The sequence below is a fragment of the Durio zibethinus genome, chromosome 12 (assembly GCF_047325235.1).
Source record: "Durio zibethinus cultivar Kanyao isolate XHJ-2024 chromosome 12, ASM4732523v1, whole genome shotgun sequence".
Lineage (NCBI taxonomy): Eukaryota > Viridiplantae > Streptophyta > Magnoliopsida > Malvales > Malvaceae > Durio > Durio zibethinus.
The window spans coordinates 22,733,523-22,759,452 of record NC_143173.1 but is presented as its reverse complement, the minus strand read 5'-3'; the positions used below and the strand labels follow the sequence as shown (position 1 = coordinate 22,759,452).

At 32.2% G+C, this 25,930-nt stretch overlaps 2 protein-coding genes across 4 annotated transcripts; both read left to right on the top strand.

The window, feature by feature from the left end:
• Positions 1-4,083: 4,083 nt before the first annotated feature.
• Positions 4,084-6,309, top strand: LOC111297353 (uncharacterized). Of its 3 annotated transcripts, none has more exons than XM_089741237.1 (3): positions 4,084-4,474; positions 5,082-5,192; positions 5,613-6,309. In XM_089741237.1, the coding sequence occupies exon 3, from the start codon at positions 5,661-5,663 to the stop codon at positions 6,072-6,074; it is 414 nt and encodes a 137-aa protein (XP_089597363.1). In that variant the 5' UTR covers positions 4,084-4,474; positions 5,082-5,192; positions 5,613-5,660; the 3' UTR covers positions 6,075-6,309. The 3 variants fall into 3 exon arrangements, with proteins under 3 accessions (XP_089597363.1, XP_089597364.1, XP_089597362.1); XM_089741238.1 differs by lacking the exon at positions 5,082-5,192 and adding an exon at positions 4,675-4,754; XM_089741236.1 differs by lacking the exon at positions 5,082-5,192 and having other exon boundaries at positions 4,086-4,474.
• A 6,984-nt stretch (positions 6,310-13,293) lies between these two features.
• Positions 13,294-18,173, top strand: LOC111296722 (squamosa promoter-binding-like protein 9). The gene is made up of 3 exons (XM_022891159.2): positions 13,294-14,377; positions 16,835-16,974; positions 17,101-18,173. The coding sequence occupies exons 1-3, from the start codon at positions 13,998-14,000 to the stop codon at positions 17,721-17,723; spliced, it is 1,143 nt and encodes a 380-aa protein (XP_022746894.1). The 5' UTR covers positions 13,294-13,997; the 3' UTR covers positions 17,724-18,173.
• The last annotated feature ends 7,757 nt before the right edge of the window (positions 18,174-25,930 follow it).

The window sequence follows — 25,930 nt, the reverse complement described above, 5'->3', positions numbered from 1 at the left end:
GTACTTGCACATATGATGATACATTGTACTTTATACATGAACTTTATACATGGGCTTTGTCTCTTATAGGAATAAGCAAAGTACTTATACTCTAGTGAAGTGATAACCTCCGTAATGGTAAATAAAATACTTATATTCAAATTAAATTATTTCTGTTCATAGCTTATCATAGGTGATGATCAGGGTGTGTTACTAGTCTATAATGGACAATAATATAATGAATAATTTGAGAACTTTTAGATATATAAAAAATAAACCTGGCATATAGTGAACCTTAAAAGCCTAGTCTAGGGTAAAGTTATATCAAATTCTTTTGTAGAAAATATCTGAATTATGACGTGTGAAGAAAATCCTTTTTATTTATGAATAATAAAAAGGTTATATATTACTACCAAAATTTAAACATAAATTTCACAAAAAAAAGCCTTTTATTTTTATTTTTGCTTAATTTAAATTATTATATGTTTATCTAAATTTTTGTATCTCTCATGGTTTTTTTTTAAATATTTTGCAGTTTAAATAAAAAAGTTGTAAAAAATTTGTTTTTTTTTTCCTAAAAAAATGATAAACTTTTATTTTTTCTAGAAAAGATTTGTTTTTAGATTTTTCCTCCAAATAAAAAGAAAAAATGTTAAAGTCCAAAAATGCGTAGAATTATTTTTTTGTGATTTGTCATTTATTTATCCAAAACAGAAAATAAAAAAAAAGGATAATTTTTTTTGAAAAAAATTCTTGAAAAAAAAAAGGTGGTTCAGTGAAAAAAAAAAAGAGGATTATAATTTACTAAGATTTTTTTATTTTATCATGTATATATAAAAATTCATTGTTTATAGAACTATTTTTAAGATCATGTATACATGAAAATTTATCTTGCTTCACCGTACACTTTCATGCATAAAATCATTGTTGCATCCATTTTATATCATGCATCAATTATACATTTGTAAATAACATTTTTTTTTTTAAGTTTACACGCTAAAAGGATTTTGTAATAAAAAAAAAGAGTATTAAGTTTTCCCAATTTTTGGGGTCATGAAAAATTTATAAAAAAAAAACTCTTTTTATCATGGCATAAGTAAATAAATGAAACAAGAGCTTAATTTTGAAATTGTGGTAATAAAAAGGTCCGATGATAGCTTAACCATCTAAGGTTTCAAATCAACTTGTCCACCATTTGTGCAATACTTAGAGTTAGGATTATGAAAAAAGAATGGACCAATAGGATAGATGAGATCTAGAAAGCACATGATGAAATAAAAGAACAACTTAATATGATTATGGAAATTATGAGAAAAATAGGCAAAATGAAGGAATTAGTGAAGAAATAAGCTACCCAAAAAGGATACCGATAGCAATATTATGATAATGACCCCTCATGTCCACCAGGTTTCACCTCACGTCAAGTTCAGAATTCTCGAGTAGTACAAATGTAATCTATGCCCTTTGTTGGAGAATATCCATCTACTTACATTGTCATGCTGACAACGCATGGACCTACTCAATTTTTAGGGCATGTTGTTTCAGCCACAAGAATGAAGTCATCCCTGATTTGGATGACTTAACGAAACAAGAAAGGCTCAAAACAAGTACGATAAAAGTAAGATATGACCTAGAGTCCTAGTACAAAATGAAACTTATAGAAGAAAGACTATAGTCCATCAAGGGGATGGATATTTATGGATCAATTGATGCAATTGGATTATGCTTGGTGCCTAATGTGGACATTCCTTCAAAGTTCAAAGTCTCAGAATTTGAAAAGTACAATGAAAGTAAATACCTGGTGACACATGTCACCATGTATTGTCGGAAGATGGTTGTTCATGCCTATGATGATAAACTATTAATTCATGTCTTTCAAGATAGTCTCACAAAATCTATCACAAAATGATATGTTTAACTGGATAGAAGTCGGATCTATTTGTGAAAAGAGCTAGTTAGGGCCTTTATCGCACAATACAAGCATATCATAGATTTAGCACCAAATCATTTGTCTTTGCATAATATGGAGGAAACAGCCATTAAAAGCTTTAAAAAATATGTTCAAAGGTGGAAAAATGTGGTAGTTTAGGTTCAACCGCCCCTTACAGAGAACGAAATCATTGTCTTGCTTGTTAACACTCTTCGAACACCTTATTATGATAAAATGATTGGAAATGTCATGAAAAATTTTATAGATATGGTAATTTTTGAAGAGATAATAGAGAATACGACAAATAGTGAAAAGCTTGATTCTGAAGAGGTGAAAGGAGATAGGACATCCAATAAAGGAGCTGTACAAACTGTAACCCATGGGGGGCAACAAGGTAAATATTTTCCCCACATTATCCTTACTCAGTCTACCACCCTTATTATCCTGTCATAATCAATGCCTTATCAAATCTTTACCTATGCTGAGTCGATTTTCAAGCTAACCTCCAGCCTCGAATAATTGCTCATGATTCAATCCTTGCATTTAGATCTATTACCCAACCAAGAAAAAGCCAAATAGATAAAAAAATAGTCAAGAGAAACTCTTTATCCCCATTTATGATCTTTTGCCTTTGTTAGTAGAAAATCGGTACCTTACTTCTATGCCTTTGAAAACAAACCCAAATTCGTTGACAAATAGATATTATCCAAATGGAAAATCAATTTTCACTTAAGGGCAACTGGTCATAACTAAAAAATACAAGTAGTTGAAAGAAAAGATCAAGGATCTTATCAATGGCGGCACTGTGACTTTAGAGCTTATAAAACAATGAAAATTTACATTGTCTTGAGTCTAATTACAAAATTTGAGGATTTAAGAGATGAAAAGGAATTTTGGATCCTAGATGATTAAGAAAGAGTAACTTATATCGAAATATAGAAATATAAAAATTTAGTATTTTAAAATAAAATTTTATCCGTTAAATATCAACATATTTGAATTTTGTAATGGATTAAGTTATTATTCAATTTCTAGTTTTATGCTTAAACAACATTTTAAATTTTAATCTAAATCTATTTAATCTGTGTAACATTTTTATTAATGAATAAAAAAATATTTTCTTTTTTTCTCTGTTCTGCTCACAGGTATTTTATTTGAATTTGAGGTAATTTATCAACTCCAAGTGTCCAACAGTTCCAACTTCCGTCACCTCAACAAGGAGTACTACACATAGTTGGACCTTGAAAGTAAACAACATAAAATCTCTAACCCCAAACTATCCCTCCATTTTTCACCCACCAATAATAATAATTTGTTAGTAAAAACCTATTTTGTCTTGTAATGAAGTGTGAAAAACACCATTCAACCACAAAAGACAGATCCATTTCATCCATTTATACGGCATATTGTGATATATCATTCCATGTGGGGAACTCTAATTTTTTTGGATTTTTCAATATCCTTCAATGACGATTATGCCCTCAAAACAAATAAACAATCCACAAATTACGCTCTACCTTTTAAAAGACGGAGATTTTGGGTCATGTCAATGGATACATGCCTACCCTGGGCACCAAATATATGCAAACCAGATAAGCTGATAAATGAGGAGCCAGTTTTAAAACCAAATGTATGCGATGAAAGAAAGGAGAAAGCCAAGCTTCTAACCTAAATACACAGCCCAAAGAGGTCATATCCACGCGCCCATATATTTACCTTTGAAATTGAACACGCCCTTAACTGCGCGTATGATTGAAACCAAGTCTCAGCTCACAGAATCTGTATCCAACTATGGAAAATCCTGTGTACTAAGATTCTACTTACGTTATGCCACAATCAACGTACACGTGTGAGTCAAAGCAACCCAAAACCCACATTCATAAGTTGGGACGGTGATCAAAAGGGTACAGAAATTGTTCTTGACAGTAAGTAAAGTCTGTTGCTTTTTTCTACTTTAGTTTTTACTCTACAAAATAATTTTTCTAAGTTGCTCATTTGAATTTAACCGAATAAATTTATATGTCAATTAAATTTAAATATTAATTTTAATGAAATTAATTTAACATAAAATTTTTATTAAATTTTTTAATCATAATTATAATTATAATAATTTTTATTATTATTTTCTATCTCACTTTAATCAACCTAGCTTAATTCTAATACCAGAACTAAAACTCTTCTAAATCACACTAAACAAAAGAAAAGTCTTTTTAACACTTCTCTTCTCTGACCATTTCTCTTCGCTTTCTCAACCTTGCCTCTCTGCTCATTCGCTTAGCTCTCTTGAAAACTCATTGTGCTTTCGATGATGTTTCCTTTTTAACTTACACCGTATTATCTGATCTGGGTTTTCTCTATTTCTCATTCAGATCGTAGTTTTCAAGCAAAACTTTCCTTTACTCTTTGTTGGCTTCAGTCTTGAAAAACCATTGAAAGAAACAAAAAGAACAAAAACAAAAGCCAGCTTTTTCTTTGGGGGTTTCAGTAACTTCCTTGATTGGTATAATGAGATTATGAAAAATGGGATTTGTGTCAAAGATGCAGAATGTTGATATATGTTTAAAGGTGAGTTTAATTTTTCTTATTTCTTTCTTTGTAGATAGATAATAGAGTTATCTATGGAAATGAAGATAAAAAGCCCTTTATGTAAGTATTCTTTTATTGTGTTTGGCTTTATGAGAAGTTAATACTGTGTTTGGTGGTGTAATTATAGGAAATGAAGAATATATATAGCTATTCTGAATCATAGATTTCATATCTTTTAGGACTTCAGAATATGAAAAACTTTTGCTTTACTCAACCTTAGATTGATATTTCGGAGATGATGTGAGTTTTATCTTGGAAGGTAAGTAACATGAAATTTTCGAAGTTATGGCTTTTGTATTGATTTGGGTTTTCTCTATTGTTATTTGCTTACTCAAAGTTGAAGATTGCATGGAGTTGTTGTTGTTTGGTTTATGGTTGTTTGGATTTGGAGTTTGTTCTTGTGCACTCGTCGGGTTAAATACAGTTTAAATTTGGTTGATGTTGATTTAGTCTGCTGGTGTAGATTTCAAAGACCCTTTACAGAGTTGTCTTGCATCAATTTAATTGCTTTTTTCTTTTTCTATCCAATGATTTATGTCTTTATGAACTCTCTGATTGAGTTTTTTATGCTTTGATTTATTCCCAGAAAAGGTAGGAAAAGAAGAGGAATTAAAACAAGAAAATGCGTTTCTTATTAATTTAAAAGGGCAAAACATGCAGTTGGATGAACCATATAGGAGTTTCTGTTGTGGTTTAGGTGAGTTTTATTAAGTTTCTTAGAGGAGGGAACATTAATATATATATATATATATATATATAACCAGACTTGCAATTTCTTTTGTTAGATTTTTTGCAACAAAAGGTAAGAAGGGGTGGAAGTTTTTGTTGTAATGACTGAATGATTGCATGAATATTTTTCATTTATATTACATTGCATCTTGTTTTTAGGCCCTGCCTTTCTATTTGATTATGCATGTCAACTGATATATATCAATTGTATTGTTCACATGTTATGTATTTCACTTAACATTTAATTGGATTTGGAAAATGGAGTGTGTTATTTTCATTTTTTCTGCCTATTAATAAATCTGCTCTTCTTCTTATTATCATAGTTCATTTGTTACTTGATGTCGATTTTTTTTTTTGGACTGAATCAATCTCTTTTTTTTCTTTGCAGAAAACTTCTTCAGTTGTTTGAAATTGTTTTTAAAGTGCTTCTTTTACCATGAGAAGAGGTAGAGGAAAAGCAAAGAAGCAGACTGTTGTCCTTTCTCATGATGATCCTGGAAGTGGTGAAGATGAAAAAATTCCAGCATATAAAAGAAGAGGAAGGCCACAGAAGCAATTGAAGGATGATATTGAGGATGATGAAGTGGAGAAGACTGAAGAAGATGGTGAAGATGTAAAAGGTTCCATTCTTATCAAGGAGATGAAAAATCGGGCTGCCACAGAGAATGGAAGGAAGAGGAAAAGGTCAGTGCAGGCAAAAGAAAACATAGAGTCAGTCAAGAAAGAAAATGGCATTACAACTAATTCAAGCACTGATGATTCAACTAAATGTGTTGGATATCGACAAAATAGTAGCAGGCGCAAAAATAAGCCTCGACGGGCTGCTGAAGCTGTTGTTGAGTGCAAGTGAGGTTCCAGATAACCATCACCATGGATTTTACTTCTTTTCATACGTATCTCAAAAGTAATGCTTGTTTGCTCATGTATGGAGTCTGATGTTTCTTTTTGTCACGTTTTATTTGTTTTTGTAGTTTCTGAATTCCATTTCACTAACGGATAATTTGGTTGGGAGTTTTTTGATAAGTTTCCAGTGCGTGCTTGTAATATTCCATGGTGTTACCGCAGATTAAAAAATCATTTTGCTAGTCTTTTGATAGTGGCATTTTAACATAATAGAGATTTAAAGGTGTTACTAATGTTTTTAATTCTAGAAAGCAGAGAATGAGTGCTTTTGTGCAGGATTTTCTCTTTTTCCGTTTGGGTACAAGGAGAAAAGCCTATGATGCAATTTGAGGTTCAGGGAGGGAAAGGAAAGGAAGTCTTGAAGTCAGAAAACCGGCAGAGTAAATGTGCTTGTATATGTTGAAGAACTAAAGCATTGAGCAAATGGCGCTTGTGAAAGGAATGCCAGATTCTTGTGAGTTACTTATGCTAAAATGGTTGAAATGGCTGCTAAAGGTTTTTCTTCTTTTTTTTTTCCCTCTAACAAACTGTTTTCACATTTACATACAGGTTAAGATTCCTTTCTGAACTTTGATAAAGAAGATCAGTTGATTAACAAGGTGCTGTAGTTTTTCCTTTTTCTATGCTTCTAAGCCCCTTTCACTGCAAGGTATCTTTTAGCTGTCGGCTATAGATGTAATGATTAATATCATTAGTTTGACACATTTATGGAAGAAATCTCTTATGCGTAAATCATGCCATATTCATCTTTAGTAGAAACTGAATATCATCATTATTATGTAGCATACACGTAGAAAATAGATCTATTTATTCACACATCTCTGGTTTTCTAGTCCAATAGCATCGTTTTGCTTTTTCATCCATTTTGCATGTTTCTTTGGTTTACTTCACTTTACCTAATGGTAAATCTGGATAGTGAGCTTTATGGATTATGATTGAAATTTTATTGAAAATCTCTTATCAAACACTCCTAATGAAATCTATAATACTAAACCTGTATTAAAAACATAAAATTTTGTTGGTGATAAATGTTTAAAAATTACAGAAAACAAAATGTTGGTTGTTGCTATTAACTAAAAAGAACCTACATTTGTTGTTCTGAATTGAGTGCTTCCAAAGGTATCGGATAGGCTGGTTCTTGTATTGATCCTCAATTCTTCGTAAACAAAAGCCACCTGTTTAATGGTTGTGTTTCCATGTTTGGTGACTGTGAGTTATGACGTGTGAGATAGTTTCAACGTGTCAACAACAATTAACTTTTTTTTTTTTTTTTGCAATGGGTTCCTGCAACTGCAAATGTCATTGAGAAGATTTACTCACTTATCGAGGTAAATTTCATCCATCATCATTAATTTTTTTTATTTTAGTTTCACTTTAATGTTTAATTTTTTGAATTCTTTTATTTGGTTTGGCCAAAAAATATTATTTTATTTGAATTTTAATTTTTAAAAATAATTTATTTCAGTCTTTTTCTTACATTTTTCATTAACAATTAAAAAAAAATCATGTGGCAATGTCCACATGACATGAACAAATAACTAAAATGAAATCATTTTACAATTGTAGAGATTCAAATAGAACAATTCAAAGATTTCCAACTAAAGTGAACCAAAATTAAAAATTAAAAATCGTAGATGAAATTTATCATTATATATATATATATATATTTCGAATATAAAAGTTGCAAATGCGATCTATTATTCGTATGTGATTGTTAACATCGCAAAGATGATTCTGGTCTATCATCTATGGAAGTAAAACAAAGGGAATGAACTATTTTTGTTTACCCGATGTTTTACTTATTTTTAATTACATAACTAATAGAAGGTAATTTTTTTCATCCTATAAAATATAATTTTTTGAAGTTATATTTATGTATTATTAATATATGATATTATATTTTGTAAGTGAATTATATTATGATATATCGTAAAAAATATAATTTTAAATATATTTTTAAGATTAAGTGTATATATTTTGAAAATTTTGAAATTAGTTTTTTTATGAAATGTCATATAATATATTGATAATGTATAATATTTATATATTGAGAATTCATTAAATATAATTTTAATCTTTATTTCTTCTAAAATTTGAACTTTTAAAAGATAATATTTAAAAATTTTAAGATTTAAATTTTAATATTCATAATCATTCATCGCTGAGCCGTTATATTTTTTTATAAATATATATATATATGATAATTGAAAACCAATTAATGTATAATGAAGCCCCCCTAGCCCAACTAAATTCATGAAGTTGAAAAGAAATGCATTCACGTTTTGCTTATTTTTGTTTGTTTCCAAGATGATCTTTGATGAAATGATTCATAAAATGAATTATATAGTGGAAAATCCTAGGTAGGCAAGTGGCCTACTTGGGGAACCTTCAGTTGATTCGAAGAGTGCAAAAAAAAATCTTCCTCAAAGCAAACAATAAAAGTTGGTAGGGACCATGAAGCTCTTTTCCCTGTTTAGACATTTTATTTCTGTCACAGCCCATGGATGTGGGCAAATAATGAGTAACTAAGGACTAATGACCTCCCCAACCATTTAGCATCAATTACTGCGAAACAAAAGCTTGGTCTTCAACTGTTTGGTTTAATGATTAAAATAATTTTTTTAAAAAATATTTAGATTAAAATTAAAATTAAATTTTTTTTCTCTTAATATAAGATTCTGTCCTTATTGAATGATAAAAAAAAAAAAAGGTCGTTACTGTATATATAGGAAAACCCTAACGGAAAATGGCGTTCATATTATTATGCCTCTCTATGTATATATTCACAAATATTTTTTGCATGGCAAAAAGGCATTAAGTACTTGGTTTGAGATCCATGTACTGCTTTGTTTTTTCTTTGTTTTTTTTTTTGTTTTAATTTGGTAATTGAGATCGATAGTTCCATTTCCTCTTCCTTTTTATGGAAATCCTATCTAGTACTAAGCAATCGATTGCTGATGATCTAGAATATCCATGTACGTATGTTCCAAAAATGCCATTTTAACTGTTAAAATTTGAAGTTTTGTTTAGAAAGTATTGAATTTGAACCTTAAAATAAATGAGATAATATGAAAGAAAGTTAAAAACTCTATTTGGCTTGAGGAATTTTTTTTTTTTTATTTTTTGTTTTCCAAAAAGGTATTTGGTAAATAAAAATAAAAATTATTTTTTAAAAATGTAAAAATAAGGAAATAAATAAAATATTCAATAATATTATTATTAATGTCATCTAATTATAAATATAATATATATTTATTAATTAATGATATTAAAAAGCGTTCAACTATGATAATTTGCAAAACATAAAAAAAATTAATGTATATTCTTTATTTTCACAAATAAAAGCATCCTTTTTTTTTAATTTTCATAGTCAACTCATTTTTATTTTTGTTTTCTATAAATTTGTTTTTATTTTTAATTATCAAAGAGGTTTTTACTCATATTTTTATTTTTAAAAAAAATAAAAACAAAAAATGATTTTACTTTTTAAAACCAAATACTACTTTAATTATTTATCCAGTTCTTATTAGCTTTTTTTTTTTTAAAACAAATTCTAATTAGCTTGTCTAGTTTACTTGAAACATAGGTAAAATATCCCTTTATGAAAAATAACAATCACGTTTAAAATTAAAGGTGATATTTTCATAATAAATATCATTTTAATGAATTAAGTATTGTTAGCTCATGCTTGATGTATAAGATGATAAACAAATAAGATGATAATTATTTTATATAATGTTTTATTTATATTTAAAAAATGTAAGATTATAAAGAGAATTAATTTTCTTAGTATAAAATAATTTAATCTTCTTAAAGTTGAGAAGATTACTTTTAATTTATTAGATTAAATTTACATATTTTATTATACTTTTAAAATTATATAAATAATTTAAATTATATAAAATTAAAAAAAATCATTTTAATCAATAAATAAATTATTTTATTATAATATTTATTCATATCAAATATAAAATAAAATAATATTATTTAATATAATTTTATTTTTAATATTATATTAGATTATTTTATCATATTTTTGTGTATCGAAAACATCTTTAATACATTATGCAATATTTGTTTATAATAAATAAGAGATAACATTTCCATGTGTAACAATGATTAATTTTTTGGAGCAATATTTCGATATTTTTTATATTGCATGTTATAACTTGTTAAGAAAATAAATTCATATTCAATAAGAGTTATATTGGAACATTATAACCCTAAAATTTTTCCAGTTCCCTCATGCATCATGATAGAGGTGTCATCAATGGATTTGGATAAGATCAACTTCATATGATACATTTAAAAATTTGTTCAAAATTTGACTCATTTGTCTATTTAAGTATATTTAAATTTATTATTCAAATATTAAAAATTATATTAATATTTTAAAATTAAAATTTAATAATAAAAATCTTTCATAAATCAAATTGAATTTGAAAAATCCTTCACCGCCTATACATAAATAAAAAATTTCCATTAAAAAAAATTAAGTTCCCTCTATAAAAAATGGATTTGAAATTTTCATTTAAAAAATTATTTAAATTCCATTTATTTCGATCAATTTTTTTAATGGGTGGCCCAAAAACACTCAAATTTTAAATGAATTTTTGCTCTCAATTTTAAAAAGAAAAGAAAATGAAAGGGTTTATAATTGTCTGCTTTCAGATTTGATTATAGCTCCAGCAGTCAATCCCAAAATAGAGTACTAATTTTTGGCGGAATATTTTTATTTTAAGATTTTATTTTCTCTGGTGGGATTCTCCCTACCATTATCCCTCTTCCGTACTGATTGCGAGTGTCGGCATTACCCATTACTGGTGATTGAGGATAGACCTATGATTTGACAGTAAAAAAAGAAGAAAAAAATTATTAAATAAAAATTTTAGAAAAAAAAACTATTTTTCATCTTTGGATCCATATTCTTTTTCCATATTTTATGGAAATATTCTTTTTTCCATAATAATCCAATAAATTTGGAAATCTGACATCCATCAAATACATGGGTCCATCAGAATAGTGCGCAATAAAAATTGGCCAGCATCCATATTGCATTGGGTTTTTTTTTTTTGGCTTTTCTCCTTTATATTCTAAAGATTTTCGAGTAGAAAAATGATTAAAGTTTAAGTCCAATCACGAAATCATTGCCTTTTGAACCAAAAAAATGTGTAAATAATTTTTATTTTTATTTTAATTAATTTTTAATTTTTTTTAATTCATTTATCTGTTATGTCAAAGTGGCCATATCAACAACCACGTCAGAAGGTTTTATCCAGCCACAGAATCACGGATGAAATATGGGAGTTACAATTTAGACCAAACAGGTTTTTCATTCACTACTTAATCTTTCTGCTCTTCAGGCTCCCTTCAGATTCATAAGATCGGAAGGTGCAGTTACCCCTTATTTTTGGATTCAAACGACCAATGAAAAATTTGTCAGTTATTCATTGGCCCGTTTTGGTTCGGTGATCAACAGGTGTTTTATTTTTATTTTTATTTTTCTCTTTTACCCTTAAATATTTATCTTCAACGTTTTAATCTAACGACAAAAAATATCTTAAGAAAACATAAAACTGGAGTGTGACTTTAGTCTCCTTCTTTCCTTTTATTATAGGGTTTTATCTCTTTTTAAAATAAAAAAGTAAATATAAATATAAAATATGTTTATAATTTAATTATTTTAATTTTATTGTATTTTTATTTAAAAATATTATTTGATGTATTATTATTTTATTATTTTATTAATTATTTATTAATAAGATTATTGTTTAACATGAACATAATTTAGTAATTTTTAAATTATTTATTAATTTTATAAGTGTAAAATAATTTAAATTTATATATAATTTTTAATCTAATATCTTTAATAATTATTTTTTATTTTAATTTATTTTATCATTATCATTATTTTTATGTTCAAATATATATATTATCATTAATTTTAATTTTATTTTTATAGATGTTTTTAAATTTATCGAAATTAATTTGGTCATCCATCTAAATAGACTCTTAATTATATCTTAATTTTTCTCATTTTTTTTCAAATGTATTTTGTGACTTTAAGTATTAAAATATATCGTGAAATATTAATTTTCACGTATCTATTTTTTTCTCTATAATAAATCACATATATATTTTTTTAGCCTTTGATGAACTTTTTGCTCGTCAGATCAAAAATTATATCAAACATTGTCTTAAAAACGGGTCGCTCTCAGGGCAATACCACTAAAATTATTAATGGTCCATCATAAATAACAAGTCTCGTAGTGGCTGTTATTGTCCTTTCAAATTTGTATTTATTTAGGATGTTAAGAATGTGAACGAAAACTCTTTATTTCTTTTTGTACGGACAATCAATTTTAGATTTGTGAATGGTCTTCCTAATTATGCCAAGAGGAGAAAAGGGGAAAAAAAAATCAAAGAGGAAATAGATCACTGTAATATAGCAACCGTGAGCTCCCTAACTTTGTTTTTTGATGTGCTTCCTACGAGGGAGCATGACTTGTGGGATTGACAATAATGACCACAATGGTAGGTTTTATGATTGCTTATATTTGTTTGTTAAGTTGGATGAATTATTAAGAATAATATTTTAATATTTTTTAAATAAATAAATAAATTTATTTAGGGTTTATGCCCCTAATTATTACTTTTCTTTTACTAATCTAATTTGATTAAAACCCAATTTACTTGGCAAAACTTTAAGTTAACATGCCTAATAATTTTTGTGTTAGGTACACCATCTTTAATCTTACACTTAGACTTACTATTCTTAATGATGACATTCACTAAGAAAACTTTATTAACACACTGATCTAGAAAAGAAAGTTTATCAATCTTGACTTTTCAATTAACCCTTCACCTTACGACCCAAATGATGTGCCCCATGCATCAATCAGAGGAGCACCCCCCAACTATTCCAATGTCTTTTTCCCCTAAGACTTCAAACACATAAATAAATCAAAAGAAAAAAGAGCTGACAATTAAAAAAAAAAAGAAAGAACAAAATTTTCTCTTCTTCCTTTTTTTTTTTTTTTTAAATGACAGCTTACATTTTAGTGGACGTAAAGTAAGTTGGCAACCATACAAGGAGAGCCATTGAATCGTGCTTTTGGGTAGTGAGGTAGATGGGATACATGGTTTGGCTTGTATTTATAGATTTATGGCAAAATATTGATTGTAGGAGCTTGATTTGTGAATATCACCACCCATTTGAATAAGTCAAAGACTTGGAAGTTGGGTTATTTTTTTCTTCCTGAGCATCGTAGTACTGTGGAATGAACAGATTGGATGATATTTTTTTCTAGGTTATTTATTGGATTAAAAAATAAAGGCGCAAAAATCGAGGAGCTCAGGAGCATATGAATTACTATTTCGGTTTTACAACAATTTTCTCAAAAAATACTTACCAACCTCCCCCTTTTTTTTTTTTTTTTTTTTTTTATCTTTCTAAAAGAGTAAAGACTGTGCCAACCTCCGTTTCTTTTGAGCTTTATGTTATGTATTTAAAGTATTTTATGTTCAGGTGAGAGACAAAGTCCCTCAGAGTGTGCTATACTTCCCTCGCTGGAATGGGCCTGTTTTAGTGTCAAGTGTCTAACTTTTCACTCACTCTCTCTCTCTCTCTGTCTATCTTTTCTTCCTGTGTACTTTACTTTTTGTTTATCACTTTATTTATTTATTGTTTATGCTTTTCTTTACTATTGCTACTGTATAAACTTAATATAAATCTATAAACTAGAACTAAAAAAAACCAAAGAAACCCATTTTGTTTCTCTTCTTTTGGTTAGTGTGTGCACGGTGAGATAAGAAAGATCACATTTCCATGACCCAGAAAAACCCCATGAATGGGCACTAGGCAGAGCTCATGGAAATGGGTTCGGGCTCTTTGACAGATTCAGGTGGTTCTTCTACCAACTCTTCAACTGAGTCACTCAACGGCTTGAAGTTTGGTAAAAAAATATACTTTGAGGATGCAGCAGCTGCTGATGCTGTTGGTGCAACCATGGGGACTCCACCCAAGTCAGGTCCCGGGTCTTCAAGCTCATCCGGGTCGGGTAGGAAGGTCAGGGTTGGTGGAGTGGTGCAAGGTGCTCATCCTCCAAGGTGTCAAGTAGAAGGGTGTAAAGTAGATCTGAGTGATGCTAAGGCTTACTATTCAAGGCATAAGGTTTGTGCTATGCACTCTAAGTCACCTAAAGTCATTGTTGCTGGTCTTGAGCAAAGGTTTTGTCAGCAGTGTAGCAGGTCAGCCTTCCAAAAGCCTCCAACTTTACTCTCATCTTTCTCCTTTTTACTTTCAATTTTTTAACCTAGCTTTGTTTTGATTGGTTTTTTTTTTTCCCTTTTTTTTTTTTTTTTGCATTATGGTAGTTTATTGAGGAGCTTGTTACTTAGTTTTTTTGTTAGTTAAAGTCCTCTTTCTAGCTAGTTCTTAAAGCTTTTTTTCTTTCCTTTACTTGTATCAGTCTTGGTGGCTTTCTGTGTTACGCTTTAAAGTTTGTTACTTTCTGCTATTTATTAGTCCTTTTGAAGTTCTTTGTTTAGTGGGAAGGGATGTGGTGGCTATGAGTTATGAAACTGTTTCTTGTGTTTGTAGATTGTTAGTTGTTCTTGATTTGGACGGTGAAATTTTGACTTATTAGGTTGGTCAAATGGTTATCCGGGCTTAACTGACTTCTGTTTAATTTAATTTGGACTCGAGTACTATAATTATCTTGTTTCTTTGTTTTAAATTCTTATAAAGTGAGGAATGGGGTTGTGGTTTCTTAGTTGCGTTTTTTTTTTTTTTTGGCTTGATGTTCTTGGCTCTTTGTGTTTGGATTTGTATGATGGAGTCGATTCTAGTGAAGGTTCTGGACGTTATTGGTTTTGTTTGCTTGCTTTGGTAATGTTGCCATAACGTTTTGGTGCTTTCTCTTTGTCTTCTCTTACATAATTTTGTCATGATCCTTGGTTTACTAGTTTCATGGAAGCTAGTATTCTTTATACTCTCTCTGTGGAGACGTGCATAGATGTACATGGAGCTTACATAAATGTAATTTTTGGTTAATTATTTACTTTTGGCCATTTAGGTAGGCTGATTACATCTTTCCTTAATGTTCAATGATTTGTGTTTTTCAGACATATGTTGGAAGCTATCCAGTTGTTTCTAATTTTACATCTCTATCTCACTCTTTATTGATTATTAGGAATATAGATAAGAATGTTATTGGATGATTGTGTACTATATTGCATATAATTTCACATACTAGGTTGCCTTTCCCCAAATACAGTTTGGCTATCAAGATTCGGTGTGATTATTTATTTTCCTTTAAACTAATATTGCTTTTATATTAGCAACTAGAGATGGTGGCAATGCATAAACTATTGTCTTAAAAAGTTTTTTATGCTGAGATGGCGCAGCAATCACATAATAAATTTTTAACCATCTTTCATTTTTTGTTCAACTTCTGGTTATGGAATTTGCTTTTACTTATTTGATAACTGGTTTTTCATTTCTGTTTAAAAATCACATATGGCATCCATTATGTACCCTCTTCTTTATAAACCAAATAGCATTGATAACCAATATTGTTTTTTTTAAAGGCCAAATGAGTTTCAATAGGCTCAAGTCTTTATAACTGTATTAGAACTTGAAATCTGGCACGTCAACTTTGAATAAGGGGAGAAGTAAAACCAGGAAAAGGTTATCCGTGATCTTGAGAAGACCTCTTTCATGATTCAATTTTCTTTATAGATTTTTGGTTGTTATTTCCTATGTTTGTCAGGGTTGTTTCTAATTATGATATAAGTGCGCCTATTGCACCAAGGTCTTAATTTTTTTTACTCCTATCATCCCTATTTCTAATATGCTAAAGCATGCACTGGGCGGTTAACTTATAAGTTATCTCTGTTCCTTATCTTGTGTCCTTCAGACTTATATTTATTTCAATTTTTTGTGCTGTATATATTGCCAGTAACTGTAGTGATATTATTTTTCTGGTCTTGTTGAATGGCATGTTTAAAATTATTTGAATTGCATGTTTCCTAAAAGTTTTTACCTGTGTTGTGGTGAATCTGTCGCTCTACCATACTTTATTTGGAGACAGCATATTTTCTATTATACTGAAATTAAACATGATTGTATGGCGGAGATTCATGGGATTAATATATTCATTGACACTTTAACAGAATTGTGCATTTAAGGAAACATGGGTTTTATAAAAAAAATAATCTAGTTGGCTATGTAAGTATGTCCATATAATTAAGTTGGAAATAACTGAATGATATATCTTGATCCTTCAGTTGCAACCCATGCGGTATTTTACGTGGTGCACATTTTGCTGCTTTCTTAACGTTTTAGTTAAGCAAAAGTATGCCCTAGGAATGGTAGATATGAATTATTAGAAAGTTTATCTCACTCTGTGCTTCAGAAAGGCTTGAGTGTCTGTGTAACGTACATTGACAGTTAAAATTAATTACTCTAGAACTATTTGAATTTGTGCTTCCTTACGCTGCGAAAGGCGTGTCTTGTTATGCTCACTAGAGTTGTAATTGCTTATAGGAATCATGTTTTTCTTGTGGTCCTGTGTCATAAAGAAGAATTATCCTTGTTGTATGCCCATCTATTTCTAGTTCTTGTGGGCTTGATTTCCTGTGCAATTAAATTTGGAATCTCTTTTTGTGTCAACATTAACATCTTCTGTTGTAGTCTCTATTCAGATTTCATCAGCTTCCTGAATTTGACCAAGGGAAACGGAGTTGCCGTAGACGGCTAGCAGGTCACAATGAGCGACGCAGGAAACCACCACCTGGATCATTATTGCCCTCTCCTTATGGCAGGCTCTCTTCATCTATTATTGGTTAGATCATGGTTACTAATTAACTTTAGAACTTTCAATTGTTTAGTCATTGCAAGAAGGGAATGACATGCAGTTCTACTATTTGTGTAATAAATTTGGTGTTCACATTTGATGCTTATGGTACAGAAAGCGGCAGTAGAGGTGGGAGCTTTATCATGGATTTCACAGCTTACCCAAGGCTTTCCGGAAGAGATGCGTGGCCAACAGCAAGATCGATGGAGCGTACACCTGGAAATCAAAACATGGCTATGGGAAGGTCACTTCCACATCCATGGCAAAACAACTCAGAGAATCCTCCGCCTGACCTTTTCCTTCATGGGTCGCCAGGTGGGACTGGTTTCTCCAGTACTGCAATTGCTCCGGGAGAATGCTTCACGGGAGTTGATGACTCAAGCTGTGCTCTCTCTCTTCTGTCAAATCAACCATGGGGCTCCAGAAATCGGGCTTCGAGTCTTGGGGTAAATGATATGATGAATACCGAAGGATCTTCTCTGGCTCAACTAACAACGCCTCATAGTGCAGTTGTGAATCCTTATTCAAATGCCTCTTGGGCTTTCAAGGGCAATAACTCTGGTAACAGCTCTAATGAGATGCCCCCTAACCTGGGTTTGGGCCAAATCTCAGAGCCTGTTAATAGTCAATTTTTTGGCAGGCCTGAGTTGTCTCAGCAAAACAGGAGGCAATATATGGAACTTGAGCACTCCAGGTCGTGTGACATCTCCACGCAGCATGTTCACTGGTCGCTCTAAGTTTGTTGCGCTTCTCTCTCGTGCATGTTGGCCAGTTTTTGTGCCAAGATCTTATGTCATGTAATGACTTGTGGTGTTTCGGGCACCGGATTTTGTGTTTTGATTGAATAAACCCAAACTATTCCCTGTTTAGTGTCGGCCTAAGGTTGTAACATGCTGAATGGCAAGGTGTTCCGCTTGCCTAAACTAATTAGCGGTTAAACAATCTATCAATGTATTCCCCTGCATTTGTCATTGCTGCTGCCTGAATCAGTAGGCGGGAGTTGGACAATGTTTTGGTATTTAGTTATGATGCGTCATAATATGTGTTCTACAGACGGAACTTCATTAAGATCAAGAAGCATTTTGAAAGTTCTATGTTTGGAATTTCAATGCAGTAATAGGTTTCAGTCATGTATTTGAGTTCTTGATCAAGTGTGATTATCCTTAACTGAATTTCAAGAATAATATTTTGGAGATTGATAAGGTTCTTATCAAAGTATTGACTGACTTTGTTTAACTTATGTTCGATTCTGTACAGGTATGAATTCTGCTGGAGAGAATTTTTAGTTTGTCAGTTTAAAATTGCTTCAGCACGATAAACACTTTTTTGGTTTTCATATTCATCTCTGTCAGTGGGAGTGAGAGTGAGGATTTTTGGAATGTGTTTGTATTGGTTTGTATGAAATTCTTCAAAAGGAGGGAAATTTGAGCTTGGATAGGTTGGTTGTATCATGGAGATTTGTGGTAAAGGTTGGGTCAAATTTTGGGTGGAATTTGATTTTTGTGTGAGTTTATTTGAGAAGGTTGGAGGGTGTGGTTTGTCTTTTTTAGGATATATGACATAATAGTCAAACTTTTCTGAGGGTTCACCAAGGAGATCAACTTCAAGGTTTCCATTTTCATATCTTTCTTTGACTTTTGTTGGGAAGACTTTTTTTTTTTTTGCTTCTTTGGAATATCATCATCATCATCCAAGAAGCTTTTATCTGCATCGATCTGGCATTCTTTGCATTGACAATTTATGTCCTAATAGCAATGTCTTTCTGGAGATTTATATGCATACACGGGATTTTCATTGAACTGAAAGTGTGTGACTGGAACATCAAGGAGATCAGCATGACATCTTTGCATCATGAACTGGGTTAGAAAGATTGTTGGAGGAGGAACATCATTTCCTTTGCTGTGATCAAATTCAATTGTGACAGTACCATTCTGATTTGTCTTGTAGGTTGGATCAAAGTGTTCGATCGGTTCATCTTGCTTCCAAATCTTTTGATAACTTGTCGTCCACGTCTTTGGGAGAAGGGTGGCAAGTTTTTCATTGGAAATTTGCTTTGGAATATGAACATGTCTAGGAGTTCTGTCTGCTGTTTCCATTTTAACAAAGACTGCATCACTGGAGTGTGAAAGAGGTAAGTTAATGACATGATCTTGAACTCTATATGCCATTTGGTAGTGAAGGGTTGCTTGGAGGCCTTTCATTTATGTGCCTACGATCTGGACTTGAACTTTTAAAGCATCTAACAAGGTTGGATCATGTAGAGACATTGTAATTTGAGAAGACTGTGAAGAAGACAGTTCCTGCATTGAGTGTCGTCTCAACGATTTCAAGGACTGCATGCTTGTAATCTTTAAATCTGGTGTCCAATAAGGCCATTCTGGTACAGACAGGAATTTCATTTGTGGAAAACTCAGATTGGTAATCAACTACAAGCCTCTTAACATTTTTTTTGCAGATGATAAGTTTCCTCTTCCAGACAGAAAAACTTTGTTCGCAAATTTAGCAAATGCAAAAGTCTTCTCAAAGTTTGATCTCAAAGCAGGATTTTGGCAACTAGGTATACATCCACAGGACAGATACAAAACGGCGTTTTGCATTCCTCTTTCTGCTCTGATACCATTTATGATACCATTTCTACCATTTCTATACACAGCGGTAGGTAGTACGACCAAGGCTCTGGCAACTGACACGGCTTCAGTTTCGGGCTCTCCGGGTGATAGAGTTCTGACAATACTATCTGGTACTATGACAACAGCGTGTAGATCGATCAAACTTGACAAGATAATACCAACGATAAGCTTTTCATAGATCAGACATATAACCAAGGTATTCTAGCCGGTGTTCAAGACTCTGATGCATTCTTGGCTTAACGTCGAACTGGGGGCCTGACTTTTATGGAGATATGTCTTTCACTATAGTAACTTACTATTAGTATGATCTTGGGGCGGTATGACTTTTCTTTTGCTGAGAGAAAGGGATCAATGATCTGTTTAACAGATTAACAAGAGTTTCTGATGCAGAGGATCCATAATAATATGACAACTGCAGAGCATACTTAACTTGTATCACTGTAAACTTTGAATAGATTGAAGAGAATGATGAACCTAAAAGATGTAACTATGAAAAAAAAAAGATGGAATCACCAAAAGAGAAGAGAGGTTTTTAGCCAAACATATTTTATAAGGGAAGGTTTTCTTACAAGAGGTAGGTTTTTCGAGTCTTGCTTGATGATTACTTCCTAGAGAAGTATCATTCTATTTATACATGAAAAGTAAAGGACTAGTAGCCTAATAAGACAAGACTAGGACAAAGTAACTTTACAAGTGGCTTAGGATAAGACTAAAGGATGGTGAGTCATAACTAAGGTACAATGACTCATAACTATGGTACAAATGTTCATTATTATGGTATAGTGACTCATTACTTAAGGTACAGTGACTAAGCATTATGACTCATACTAAAGTACAATGACTTATTATGACTTGACTAAGACATAAAGGTGATGAAGACTTGACATAAGGTTGTCTTGATGTGAAGGCATCATTATCAATTTCTGTGGAGTATTCTGGAGAAAACTGAAATTAGCACACGTAATTATAAAATATTTGGACTGAAACTGAGAATCTTCTGTCTTGTAGCACTATCATTTGAGAGAACGTTGAGTGTGTTCTGGAGAGAGGTTAAGGTGTGAATTGTCTGCGTCTGGTATGAAATCATAGTCGAAGTTTTCTAACCATTGATCTGGATCAAAATCATCAAGTGGGTCTTGAGAATCTTGCCATTCCATTTGTGGGAGAACTTCAGGAGGTTTCCAATAAGGATTCCATTCTACTAGGCTTGTATGGTCAAGTTCAAATCTGATAGTTTCAGAAAGAGGTTTTGTCTAAGTACCATCAAGGCGAGTTTCATAAATTTTTTTATCAATTTTGAGCTGATAAGTGTACTCTGAAGGATAGTTTCCCCATGAAACTTCATCTTGGAGCTCTGGCCAATTTTGCTTTGGAAACTTGTGATTCATTTCACAAATTTGTCTCTGAAATTCAGTGTATTCAACTAGGTGATCAAACTGAGAATCAAATAGCGAATATCCTTGGGAGCTGTAAATTGCTGCATAGGAGAAATACTGGGGGTCTTTTGTCAAACTGTTGCAAGATCTGTGAAAGATTAAAACAATATGAGGATCAGGAAGAACTTTTGTATATCTCTCATAGGTTTCAATCCATTGGATCCAAATGGGAATAGGTCTGAACCAGGTGAAGAAAAACTTGAGATGTTGTTGACTGGGGTCCAACTGGTGTTTGATAGGGTTGATGGTTGACTATTGAAAAAGGTGAAGAAGGGTTTTGAGCTTTGGAAGTGAAAATTCTATACCAATATACTAAAGGTGACAAAGGTACCATATAAAACAAACTGTTTCTTTTGGGAAACAAAGAGGTTCAGGGAATTTAAAGGGATGGATAAAAGGATAATCAGGGAGTATACCAAGAGATTGAAAATATGTGTCTCCAAACTTTCTGAATGTTTTGGACTGGTATTTGAGCAAAAGATGTGAGGCTTTTTGGTCAAGGGTTTGAGTGACAAGAAGTCTGGGTAACTCTAGAGGGAGATTTTTCACGAAAAGGTTAAGGAATTCATCAGGTAAATCAAATTCATCATCAAGATGAGGTTTCTGAGAAGAGGAGAAAAAAGGGTTGTTGAAAGAAGAAGGTGTTGGGTACATCATGAAAATGACTGGAATAACCTGGAAAGTGTTTGAAGGAGGTTTCGAAGGAGGTCTTATGAGCATGTCTGGGATGAGATTATCTTTTCTTTTTATATGTGCGGTGGTGAAAGAGTACTGTGAGAACCACTGGGATAGCTTGAGTAACTGTGTATTTGGCATTTTCTTCTTTTTAAAATTGAGCATCTGATCAAAGGTTGACATATCTAATTCCACGAGAAAGTGAAATCCAATGAGGTGAAATTCAAATCTTTGGATACCATACTTTACAGCTAAAATCTCTTTTAGTGTAGAGTGATAATGGAGTTTCGAATCTTTGAATTTTTTGCTTTTGTAACCACAGATTTGTCTGGTTCCATCTTTTTCTTCTAAAAGGATTGCTGACCAGAACTGTTCACTAGCATCTGTCTGCAATATTTTTTTTTTTATCTGAGGGAATCTTTAAAGTGGAAAGTGACTTTGCTTTTATCTTCAAGGCTTGTACTGCATTTGTCTGGACTTGAAACCACGTGGGTGATTTTTGTTTGAGCATCTGTCTGAGTGGATATGTGAGCTGGGCAATATCTGGGAGAAATTCATTCATGTAATTGACTATAGCGAGAAATTGCTGGATTTGCTTCTTTGAGAGATTTGCATCAGGGAAATCTGCAAGTGACTGAGCAATATGAGGTTGAGTAATGTACTGACCATCTTTAAGATGCATGCCTAGGAAATCAATTTTTGTAGTATCAATGATCATCTTTTTCTCTGAAAGCATTATCCCATACTGTTGAACAATGCGCTGGAACTTATCTAATAATTGTGCATGAGATGTGTCATCAGAAGAGAACAGTAAGATATCATCGATGTAAATCAAGGCATTATCAAGAATTGGAGCAAATATCTTGGTCATGATTTTCTGAAACAGTGAAGGAGCAACTTTTAATCCAAAAGGCATTACGGTCCACTGGAAGTGGTGTTGAGGAATGCAAAACGCCGTTTTGTATCTGTCCTGTGGATGTATACCTAGTTGTCAAAATCTTGCTTTGAGATCAAACTTTAAGAAGACTTTTGCATTTGCTAAATTTACGAACAAAGTTTTTCTGTCTGAAAGAGGAAACTTATCATCTGCAAGGAAAATGTTAAGAGGCTTGTAGTTGATTACCAATCTGAGTTTTCCATGAACTTGTTCTGAACGTTTGTTGACATAAAACGCTTCACACACCTATGGAGAGGAGGTTGGTTCAATTAATCCTTGAGCCTGGAGAAGGGAGCATTCTTGGATTGCTTGCTTGAAATGATCTGGGTTCATGCCTGAATGACTAGCTTTTGTAGGATTGACATTTTCATCTTTTTTGAAGGGAAGGGAAATGAAAAATTCAGGGTTTTACCAAAGTGGGTGATCACATTTCTGGAGAAAATTTGAGTGAGTTTCTGCACATGAAAAATGAATGAACTTGTGTTTAAAATCTTGAAAAACATCTGATTGAAGGGTAACGGTAAGAGGTTAGAAAGATTTTTCCAAGGTCTGAAATAACTTTCAAACTTGATACCGTTTTCACTAAGCTTTAAACCTGGTATACTGGTAATGATATCGAAACCAATAACAAGGTCTTTCTGGAGAAGTGGAGATCTTAAAATCTTTTGAGTTATTTGACATCCTGAAAAGATTTGAAGGGTAACAAAGTTGCTGACAAAGTCTGTAAAAAATACATTTTCATTAGCGGTTTTGAAGAAGGTTTTCTGTTTGGTACAAAAGTGTTTGGGTAAGACAAGGGGATTTGCTATGGTTTAGGCTGCACCAGTATCAAAGAAAGCTGTGACTGTTATAAGAGGGGAATGTTTGTGAGTGAAGATCTGTACTGGAGCTAAGGGTAATTTTAGAGGTTGAATGGTTTGGATTTTTTGAAGTTATTGAACTGACATATACTCATAACATTGATCATCTGTGAAATCATCTGAGTATTCTGAGTAGTCTGAATCTGCATACTCATCATCATCAAACTGCTTAATCATAAACAGGGATCTTTCATTTTACTCATCATCAAGGGAGAAAATTGATTCAAGATCATCATCTGAGAGATTGATACTTGAGATAGTAGTAATATCTTGGATTATCTTGACTGACTTTTTGTCTGACTTTGGGCAGTTCTTTGAGAAATGTCTTGGTTTTCCACAGAGAAAATATTTTGAGTTTTTGATCTTTGGGTCTTTCTTCTTTCTTGCAAATTTGAATCTTTGAAATCTTCTGGGTTTATTAGCATATCTGAAAAACTTCTTGTGTCTGGGTCTGGAGATTTATGGAGGTCTGAAAGGTCTGAATCTTCTAAAATATTTCTTTTTCTTGTTGCTGCAAAAACAAGTGGGATCTTTGGAGGAACATTTGATTTGAAGTCCTGAGGAGGAGTAAGAACAGGATTTTTTAACTTTTTGGAGTTGTGCACTAAGGTTTTGATGTATTTGTGCTCTTTGCAAATCTTATCAAGGGCTTTTAGCATCATCTTGTAGATGTCTCCAAGGGTCATAGATTTGACATCAAGGGATCTGAGGTTCAACTGGGTCCTTGTTTGCTGGGCAAGTTCTTCTGGAACAGAATTAAGAAATGCTTGCTTTAAGTTGACATCATCGAATCCACCAAGTATGTAGAAATACTGGGAGAATTGTTGATAGTGTCTGTCAAGGTCTTTTGGACGGAGAGAACAGCATTTGAGTCTGAAGAATTGCTCTCTGATCTTTTCTAATCTGTGAGTTTCTTGTCCACAAAAGATTGCTGCAAATTGAGAGCCAGCGTCTGTGATTGTTGGGCATTGAAGAAACTGGAGTTGTCTGTATTCACCAATGTTGTCCCAAAAATTTTTCAGGGTTCCAACTAGTCGGGAAATAAATCTGATCAAAACTGTGTTCATCGTAACATTGGGATGAGAATTCAATTCAACGAGTCCCCATGCTAAGAATTCTTGAAATCTTGAGGGCCATTTTGAAGGAGGAACATCATCAATGGTAAAAACTGAGAATTTTGATGTTGAAGGAGGAGCATGTGATTGTTGTGGAGGAGGGTGTTGTTCAGCATCCATTGCATCAGGGTTATGGACTTCTGGAGTATCATCTGAAACTTCAACTGTTGGTTCTGTCATGAAAATCTGAGGGAGCATCATTTCATCTGAGTCATCAGTATCATCTGTTTCAATTGATTCATCTGATTTGACAGTATCCATGTGAGATTCAGTCTCAAAGGTAGAGGGAAAAATATCTTCAATAGAAAACTGAGGAAGGTTATCTTGTGCCATCTGGTGAAGTATTTCTGGAAGGGTTTGTGTAGGAGAAATCATGAGTTGTACAGGTTTTTGGTTTGGTTGTGGTGTAGGGTTTTGAGGTGTGAAACTTGAGCTTGATTTTGGTTTTGAAGGTTGAGAAAGTGGTTGTTCTGCTACTCTTTTGGGTTTTGGATCAACTGGTTGTTTTTCTCGAAATCTGTGAATCCATTTTTCAGTTGTACCGAAAGGGGGTTGATTTGATTAATTTGAGAGAGGAGTGAAGTATTGTGTTGGTTGTGAGGATGTTGGGATAGATGTTGGGGGAGGTTTGTACTGAAAAGGTGTGAAAAAAGGTTTTGGAGGTGAGGTTGGAGGATTGTATGGTTGAAATGGAGGAGGAGTATAGGCTTGGTAAGGAGTATCATGCATACCAGTATGAGATGGTGTGAAGATGTTGTAACTCGAAGCTGCTTGTTGTTGTTGTTGTTGTTTCTGACGAAACTGATTTTGAAGGTCTGCAAGTTGAATCTTTAGGCTCTTCATTTCTTTCTCTCGTTCAGTGAAAGCATAAGTGATTCCAGTGTTGGTTTTGGCTATCCATTCTGATTGTAAATCCTCATGTCCTGCAGTTACAGGATGCTTTTCGGTGGCAAAATTTCTCTCGAACATGAATTTCCAACTTAGGCGCAAATATGGGAATGAATTTCCTTCCCTTGTCTCTATTCACGACAGAACTTGAAGAGTGACGACATAATATATCTTATATTACATTGAAGTCACTGTTTAACTGATTTGTATTCTAGCTTTCATAGGTCTCTTGCACTATTCCTAAATTTTGCAGGTAATGTATATATAGGAATAATATAGTTATGGCAACATTAACCTGTTCATTGATTTTCATTAACTCCTTCCCCAATCCTTATCAACATTTTACCAGAGCTGCTGAGAAAAATGTTTGACTCCATGGATGACTTAATATTCTTAATCCAGT

What these genes read in the sequence shown, in the direction of transcription:
- LOC111297353 (XM_089741237.1), top strand. Translation starts at nt 5,661, where the DNA reads ATGAGAAGAGGTAGAGGAAAAGCAAAGAAGCAGACTGTTGTCCTTTCT.
- LOC111296722 (XM_022891159.2), top strand. Translation starts at nt 13,998, where the DNA reads ATGGAAATGGGTTCGGGCTCTTTGACAGATTCAGGTGGTTCTTCTACC. An exon ending in TTTTGTCAGCAGTGTAGCAG is followed by an intron (nt 14,378 to 16,834) that starts GTCAGCCTTCCA and finishes GTCTCTATTCAG; the next exon opens with ATTTCATCAGCTTCCTGAAT. An exon ending in GCTCTCTTCATCTATTATTG is followed by an intron (nt 16,975 to 17,100) that starts GTTAGATCATGG and finishes CTTATGGTACAG; the next exon opens with AAAGCGGCAGTAGAGGTGGG.